This window comes from Chanodichthys erythropterus, chromosome 9 (assembly GCF_024489055.1).
Source record: "Chanodichthys erythropterus isolate Z2021 chromosome 9, ASM2448905v1, whole genome shotgun sequence".
Taxonomy (NCBI): Eukaryota; Metazoa; Chordata; class Actinopteri; order Cypriniformes; family Xenocyprididae; genus Chanodichthys; species Chanodichthys erythropterus.
Window position 1 is genome coordinate 4,146,979 of NC_090229.1, and position 9,213 is coordinate 4,156,191.

General features: G+C 32.4%; 1 protein-coding gene across 3 annotated transcripts; it reads left to right on the forward strand.

The window, feature by feature from the left end:
• The first annotated feature begins 484 nt into the window (after nt 1-484).
• Nucleotides 485-8,400, forward strand: polb (polymerase (DNA directed), beta). Of its 3 annotated transcripts, XR_010895857.1 has the most exons (16): nt 485-678; nt 1,330-1,387; nt 1,475-1,541; nt 1,641-1,715; nt 1,853-1,911; nt 1,990-2,039; nt 2,118-2,169; nt 3,342-3,396; nt 3,470-3,542; nt 3,621-3,691; nt 3,766-3,852; nt 3,922-3,989; nt 4,073-4,212; nt 5,537-5,663; nt 7,934-8,057; nt 8,288-8,400. XR_010895857.1 is itself a non-coding variant. In XM_067393454.1 (15 exons), the coding sequence occupies exons 1-14, from the start codon at nt 618-620 to the stop codon at nt 5,629-5,631; spliced, it is 1,011 nt and encodes a 336-aa protein (XP_067249555.1). In that variant the 5' UTR covers nt 485-617; the 3' UTR covers nt 5,632-5,663; nt 6,911-6,945. The 3 variants fall into 3 exon arrangements, 2 of the variants coding, with proteins under 2 accessions (XP_067249555.1, XP_067249554.1); XM_067393454.1 differs by lacking the exons at nt 7,934-8,057; nt 8,288-8,400 and adding an exon at nt 6,911-6,945; XM_067393453.1 differs by lacking the exons at nt 7,934-8,057; nt 8,288-8,400 and having other exon boundaries at nt 5,537-6,897.
• The last annotated feature ends 813 nt before the right edge of the window (nt 8,401-9,213 follow it).

Genomic DNA, 9,213 nt, shown 5'->3' on the forward strand with positions numbered 1-9,213 from the left:
TTTCAATAGTTTTGATGTGTCATTGAAATTAATTTTAGTATTGCGTTATGACAGTGGTGCTTGTTTTGACTGTAATATCACATTACACTCAATGCATAATGACAATCTTTGTACATCTGATAAATAAATACACCCATAAAGTGTCCCAAATATGTTTGCATCAAACTTATGAATGTCATTGCATTATTACACTACATAAATTATTACCTATGTATGATTATTGCAGTGATTTTTTGTGGGTGTATGAAAGAAATCTATTTTTTGATCATTCAAAACCCTCGTTTAATCACATATTTTGCTTGCAAAGTGTATTTATGCCATATTTCTTAATGATAATTTAAGACATTTATCAGATTTGTGTAACTTGAGCTTCCAAAAGCACATTTTGTAGCTAGTGTGGGCGTGCCTGTTTGTTTAATATTAAATACAGACCTCTGATTGGGCGACGTATGCGTAACGGGAGGAGCGTCTCTAAGCCCCGCCCTCCACCTTGCGTGGCTACAGCGCTAATGCTAAGGCTTTGTCCTGCAGTGTTGAACACTGACTCAGCTGTGTCTTAGACGATATAAAGTGAAAATAAACACATTATTCATACATATTATAAATAACTTTCAACTATGAGCAAACGAAAAGCGCCACAAGAAACTCTGAACGAAGGAATCACAGATTTCCTCATAGGTGAGTTTTGTTGTGACAGCTCGGATTAGCATGTGGCTAAGCTAACTGGACCTTTAAATGCTGAATGAATGGAAATAGATCGATTTTGTTGATATAAAGTCCGTTTAAAACAAGAAACTTCACTTTAGAGTGATTTTAGACCTTGTTTTATACCTGAAGTGGAAATAAAACATCAATGATCACCATTTTTTACAATTTAATATATGCTATCAAGGGTATGGCACCGTGTTTATATTTATTTTTAATTTATAATATATAATAATACATGTAAAAAATTAACAATAATTAAATATTATTATTGTTAGTGTTTTATTTGTTTATATTCATCAAATCTTGTTTGCTCGCTCAAACATCATCTGATTCTCCTGATTGTTTTGTTTATTTATTTGATAAATATCTAATGTGAAATATCATTTTATAGTCAAAATTTTGACTTAAATCTCATCATTATGACTTTCTGTCATAATTATGATTTTTAATCTAATAATTTTGACAGTTCATTTCATAATTATGAGGTAATATATCATAATTTTGACTTTAATCTCATCATTATAAATATCTAATGTGAAATATCATTTTATAGTGAGATTTTGCAGTTTATACACTGAGGTTTATGTAACTTCTTAGTCTTAATGGTCTTTTTTGTTTCAGAGTTGGCCAATTATGAGAAAAATGTCAACAGAGCCATCCATAAATACAATGCATACAGGTAAGATAGCTTTATTTAATGTGTCTAATACTGTATAAAGATATAATGTCATAACTAGACATATGTAACCTATATTTTTGTGTCCAGAAAAGCAGCGTCTGTGATCGCCAAATACCCACAGAAGATCAAAAGTGGGACAGAAGCAAAGAAACTGGTACAGACTCTGGTTTTAATAGCATTATTGTCCTGAAAAGTGAGTAACGCTTATTTGTTGACATTTGATTTTATGAAAAATTGCTTTTTTTCCTCTCAGGATGGAGTTGGTGCAAAGATAGCAGAGAAAATTGATGAATTTTTAGCGACAGGAAAACTGCGTAAGCTGGAGAAGGTATTTGAGAAGTGCATGTTTTCATAGATGGGCCTGTTTATGAAATCAAACACTGTCACATAGAGAATATATATATATATATATATATATAATATTATATATGATTGTGACATGCTCGTGTTCTGTTTGTCCTGTAGATTCGTAATGACGACACAAGCTCCTCCATCAACTTCTTAACCAGAGTGACTGGAATCGGGTACGACACTCTTGATTTCCTGTGATAACATGAGTGTTGTGTAAAGCTCAATTCACACTCATTCTCTCTGTGTTTCAGTCCTGCCGCGGCCAGGAAGTTTTATGACGAGGGCGTCAGGAACTTGGAAGGTTTGTATGCAGTCGGTCATTTGCAGAGCCGTTCATTTAACGTCACACGTGTGTTTTAATTCACATCTGACGTTTCAGATCTGAAGAAGATCGAACACAAACTGAACCATCATCAGCAGATCGGCTTAAAGTAAGACTCATTTGAATCTTATAGAAAATATGATGATCATCTGAGGGACCCCATCCTAAAATGTCATATTTATGAGTTAATATAATATATTTTTGACTTTTTTCATCTCATAATTATGACTTTATGTAATAATTATGATTTTAAATTTAATAATTTTGACTGTTCGTTTAATACTTGAGTTAATATATCATAATTTTGACTTGGTGTAATAATTATTAATTTTAATCTAATAATTTTTGGCTGTTTATTTCTTTATGATTTAATAGTCATAATTATGAGTTAATAAAATATAATAATTTTTTCTTTAATTTCATAATTTTTTACTTTTTATTGAACAATTATGTGTTAATATATCCTAATTTTGACTTTATTTCATAATTATGATTTTATGTAATTATTATGAATTTTAATCTATCAATTTTTGGCTGTTTATTTCTTCATTATGATTCAATAATCATAATTTTGAGTTAATATCATAATTTTGACTTTTTATCTCATAATTATGACTATGTAGTAATTATGATTTTTAATCTCATAATTTTTGGCTGTTTATCTCTTCATTATGATTTAATAATCATAATTATGAGTTAATAATATTTAATAATCTTTATTTTAATTTAATAATTGTTACTTTTTATTTCATAATTATGAGTTAATATATTCTAATTTTGACTTTTTATTTCATAATTATGACTTTATGCAGCAATTATGATTTTTTAATCTCATAATTTTGACATTTTATTTCATAATTATGAGCTAATATATCATCATTTTGAATTGATCTCATAATTATGACTTTGAAAAATGAATATTATAAATGTATATTTGAAAAATATTTTGTTTCTATTGTTATTAATATACCTTTTTTCTATTTACTATAGTTCTGTATTATGTATTATTTAAATCATTGTTTATTTTAACCAATTTTATATTTCTTTTAAAATTTGTCAAATGATTTATTTTAGTCCTTTTTATTTTAATAAATTTGCATGTATTGCAATCAATCAATTTCAGTTAGATCTTTTTTATTATGATTTATTTATTTTTATATTTTTCTCGAAACTCCCCGGTTTAAACCTCTGATCTGATTTATGAATTAAATGTATTTCTCATGAAAGTATTCTGTTTTTTAATGATGTTTTTTTTTATGTTCCTCTCTTCATCTCTTAAAGGTACTTTGAAGAGTTTGAGAAGAGAATCCCTCGAGCAGAAATGCAGAAAATGGAGGTTGGACTTTTTTTTCTCGATGTTTATCATCGATTTACATTTGTGACGTCTCACTGTATTAATGTTGTTTCAGGCTCTGATTCTCAAAGAACTGGATCTGGTGGACCCCGAGTACATCGGCACCATCTGCGGCAGCTACAGAAGAGGTGACTGATCCTTCTGATCCTGATATCTGACGTCAGTGTTCATGTAAATGTGTCGTAACTGCATCTGTTGATGTTCAGGAGCCGAGTCGAGCGGTGATATTGATATCCTGCTGACCCATCCGGACTTCACCTCTCAGTCTGAGAAACAGGTAACGGACCGTTTTCAGATGTAACGTCTGAAGGGTTTTCCTCTCGTGACGCCTGCTGTGATTCTGTCCTGCAGCCGAAGCTTCTTCACGCTGTTGTGGATCATCTGGAGTCCATCGGCTTCATCACCGACACGCTGTCTAAAGGAGACACTAAGTTCATGGTGAGTCTCTGTCTCAGTGTGTCTCTCTAATAATAATAAATGAATTAATGAGACATGTGATTTCCTCAGGGTGTGTGTCAGCTGCAGACAGAAGAGGAGGATGAGGAGGAGTATCTTCACCGCCGTATTGACATCAGGTTCTCATTATTTAGGATGTTCCTGACACAGATGAGTTTTTCAGACATATTCCTCATGTCTTTCTCTCTCTCCGGTTCTTCAGGCTCATTCCTAAGGATCAGTATTTCTGCGGCGTGCTGTATTTCACCGGCAGTGACATCTTCAACAAGAACATGAGGACTCACGCGCTGGAGAAGGGCTTCACTCTCAACGAGTACACCATCCGTCCACTGGGCGTCACCGGTGAGACACAGTTACACATCACAGCATAGAAGAGTGTGAAGACTAGGGTTGCAAAATTCCAGGAATTTTCAAAGATGGAAACTTTCCATGGGAATAAACAGGGAATTTGCAAAATTGCAGGTTAGCCTATAACAGGGTACTTAAATGTGGTTGAAAAAAAAAACATCTTGCAGCATAAATTTTGGTTAAAACAACATTTAATGAATTTTTACCCTTCACATTCTATTGAGGCCACACCCCCTGCATTCCCCCAGTCCATAACATGCACATTTGATAAAAAAAAAACAGGAATATTGTGAAACATAACTACAGTTTAAAATAAGGGGTTTCTATTTTTATATACATAAAAATATTATTTATTCATGTGATCAAAGGTGAATTTTCAGCATCATTACTCCAGTCTTCAGTGTCACATGATCCTTCAGAAATCATTCTAATATGATGATTTGATACTCAGTTATCAATGTTGAAACAGTTGTGCTGCTTATTATTTTTTTATAACCTGTGATACTTTTTTCAGGATTCTTTGATGAATAATAATTTTAAAGAACAGCATTTATTTAAAATAGAAATCTTTTGTAACATTTTACTCTACCGTTCAAAAGTTTGGGGTTAGTAATTGTTTTTCTTTCTTGTTTTGAACAAAATTAATACTTTTATTCAGCACGGATGTGTGAAATTGATAAAAAGTGACATTAAAGTGATATTGTTAGAAAATATTTCTATTTTGAATAAATTCTGTTCTTTTTAACTTTTTATTAATCAGTGAATCCTGAAAATAGTATCACAGGTTCCCCAAAAAATATTCAGCGGCACAACTGTTTCCATCATTGATAATAACTGAGTATCAAATCAGCATATTAGAATGATTTCTGCAGGATCATGTGACACTGAAATAAATAACACATAACAATTACTGCAATAAAACTATATTTATTTTACATATTTACTAAATTAAAATTAATTGAATGTGAAAAATAACTTATGTCATGTTATGACCAAACAAATTGTTTATATTTATTTTTTATATGGTACATTTTAAATATTATAAATATTATACATTTCCCAAAATATCCAATGAATTCCCATACATTCTCATAAATTCCTGTTAAGTTTCCAAGTTGGAATATTTCCAAAATTCCCCAGGTTAAGTTCCCGTGGAAAGTTTCTGGAAACTTTCTGCCCCTTTGCAACCCTAGTGCAGACTTTAAGTCCATCCACATGTCTAGTTCACTTGCTGCTGGTTTACTTTAACTGGCGACTCATTCTTTCCTATGATCTGTAGTTGTAGCACCTGATGTCACATGACTGCTCTGTTTCACAGGTGTGGCTGGAGAGCCTCTGCTGGTGGACAGTGAAAAGGACATCTTTGACTACATCCAGTGGAAATACAGGGAACCAAAGGACCGCAGCGAGTGAAACGGAGAGAGAGAAAACTACAACCTCGAACTGTGCGTGTGTGTGTGTGTGTGTGTGTGAGATGGTCAAATATGTAATAGTAGTGTATTTTAATACTAGAAGAGACATTTAGGAGAGGTGTGTGTGTGTTTAAAGTTCAAAGGTCAACAATCAGCTGCTTCAGTAGTTGATGGTGCTTTTAATGAATGTTGTTTTAAATCCAGGTCTGACTCTCAGAGATGTTTGAGTGAACTGAGACTGACTATAGATGGTCGAGGTATTGCAGTAAACACGTCTTTATTTCAACATACTTCACTGATATGAAAGAGAGACAACTGAAAATATATGAATGATGATTGTGTGGTTGTGTTATTTAAAGTCTGTACGGTCCATTGTGATGTTATTGGGATATTTTTATTTGGATATTAGTCTTCTATATTATAACAGAAAAGATTGTGAGAAAATTTGGGTTTGGCATTAAAATTCCCACACATCAGTTCAGATCTGGTTTGATTTTTTTCTCCAAATCAATACATCTGAATAATAATCAGTTGTTCTTCTATGATGATATACAGACTTTTTGCTGAGAATACAGTGAACAGAATCATCTGTCTAATCACATGACCACAAACAAAACCATATAATGGAACTGGAAGGAAATCTCAATCTCAGATAGATTATTTGTAAGTGTCGCACATTTATTCAGAAGAACAGTCACCTACCATATATGGCGAAGTTGTAAGTGTGTGTGTGTGTCTCTTCAACTTCTGGTTGTAACTAAGTGCAAGTGTCGGTGTGCCCAATAAGTAGGTGTGTCTTATAAACCAGAAGAGACAAAACGCATTTGTCATGTGTTCAGTGTGACAAAGCAGTTTCATTCTTTCATCTGACTTCATTTTATCACAACCTTGAATTGAAGTACATGAAGAAATTCATGAATATTACACCATTTTGTCATTATTAAAAATACTGAGTTACTGAAACAATCTTTGTCATGGAATACACTTGTCTGTTCAAAAACAGTAAAAACGTTTCATTTATTTTGAAGACATGAGGTGAAGTGTTTATTGTTGCTTTCAGTACGGCTATAAAATGACACGCAGATTAGACGCGAACATTAAATAAGCAGCTTTCTTCAGCACTAAATTAATATTTTTGGTAACGCTTTAGATTACAGCCCGGAAAGTACTGCGTAATTACAATGAATTTACAGCATAACTTTCAATAATTATAGTGTATACATATACATATTGTTCCCCTACTACACATACTTACTGTACTGTATTTTCTTATAATACAGAATAGCAACGGGATTCCTTCTTAGAAACGAGAGCAGGAGGAAGCCAAGCGAGAAACAACAACAACCAAAAAATGGACAAAACTTGTTACTTTCTGTCAGGACTTTAGAGTTTGAAATGAAAAGTTGATTTAAAAAAAAGAATAATAAGTGTTGTAGACCTGTTTTTAATAAAGTTGTTTTTCAAATAAAGGTTTCAGAGTCAGTGATATCACATTTTATTAATTACTTACCCTGTAACTATATGAAATAAGAGGGTAACAAGCACCACTTTAATTTACGGCCCGTGATGTCTTAAGTACCCCTTAGTTATAAAATATTTAAAGTATAAAATAATTTGTTATTTTCCTGGTTGTTCCCCCTTTATTCCCAATACTTCACATATTGTTCCCCTATACTTACACATACTTACTGTATAGTTACACTATAAATATTGAAAGTTACGCTGTAAATTTGTTGTAATTACGCAGTACTTTCCGGGCTGTAATCTAAAGTGTTACATATTTTTCATTATAATCATATTTGTGAGTGCATCCAAAATACCTCTTGATGGTTTACAAACTGTTAAGCTACCAAATAATGGTGTAAAATTGTTTGCGTTTTTGTTTAATTAAATTTAGCAAATCTTTTCAGTGTTATAGGATGGTAACGGATAAAAATGTAAAACTGACAGTATTTTACAATAGTTTAAAAGTGTAAATTAACAGCAAATCACAGAAATATGGAATAACTGCTGTGAGGTCACAGTATCTGTATTTTCACAATTATTATCTGTAAAAATGACACAATAACCTACTGTGAAAGCAATGCAACTAGCCAGTAGTCTTCCATAAAAACAGTCAAATATTCTACAGTTCAGTCCTTCTGTCGTCTGATTGATAGATTAGACTTCTTTAGCAAGTAAATGTCTTTTAGTGTAATTGTACAAACATGTTTCAGTGTTTTTCTGCTGTCAAATTTGTTAATCTCCAAATCCTGTCCCATTTCATATTTTCACACTTATTAAAACAGAATCTGTGTTCACAGCTGCAGATGAACCATGTCGATTGTGGTCTATAACTCAGACATGAGTGAAGAGCAGCAGCACGAGACTCTTCTGGCTGTATATATCTACACAGAGGATAATGACATTGCTTCTTACATTGTGAAGGTCAGTTCTAGAGTTTTACTGAGAGACTGAAATGTTTTAGTAAATGCAGTTGATTCAGTATTGTGTATATTTTATGTTATTATATATATATATATATATATATATATATATATATATATATATATATATATTTTTTTTTTTTTTTTTTTTGTCAGGAGCTTGATGGTGGAGATTGAGTGTTTTTGTTGATGTGAGTTTGTGGAACATTAATATTGTGTCTTTCTTTACAGGAGTTTGACCGAAGGCATGGGCGCACCTGGCACTGCATTATGGGGAACTCTGGTTACTGGGTGCAACATCAAGGGAACAGTTATATCTGCTTCTCTGTTGACGGCAAAAGAATTACACTCTTCAGAACTGGCTGAAATTCAGCAATTAATCATCATTAATAAAACATCCTCCTTCAGCTCGTGCTTCAGTGTATTTCTGCTTTGAAATCTTTACTGATTTTTATATAGTAAACATATATTTTTATATATTGTTAGTTATAATTCAAGATTCAACACTTAGTTTATTTCATTATCCAAGTTCAAAGTTTATTATAAGCCCAAAGGGCAAATTTTGGCACAGTAAAAGGTATAAATATATTTAAGTAGTACAAAACACAATAATCAACACACAAACAGCAAACACAACATTCTGACATCTCTCAGTGTAAAATCCTTACTGCAGTGGGAATAAAAGAATGACTGTGCCGATTGATGTCCAGTAGGGATACTATGATTCATACCAGAATAAATCATGTTAAATTCATGAACAGTGGATGAGATGAAGAGTAGCTCTAGCTTTCTGTGAAACAACCATTGATGATCCGGTCTGCTTAATGACAATAATCTTACATTGGTTGACAATGTTTAACATTTACCATACTGTTTATATTTTCTTATTTCATAGAGTTCCACCTGTCACAACCAGAAGTTGAAGACACACACACACACATGTACACACCCACATTTCCTATTTCTGGTAATACACTCTAAAAAATGCTGGGTTAAAAACAAACCCAGCAATGGACTATATTCACGGTTACTTCCTGGTTGTGGTTAAGCCAGCTCGAGCATTTCCAGTGAACTGTTAGCTGTTCATTCTGTAGTCGCTGTACATCGACAGAAAACCATCTATGGTTGACTTTTTAATGTTGTATTTATATTTTAAT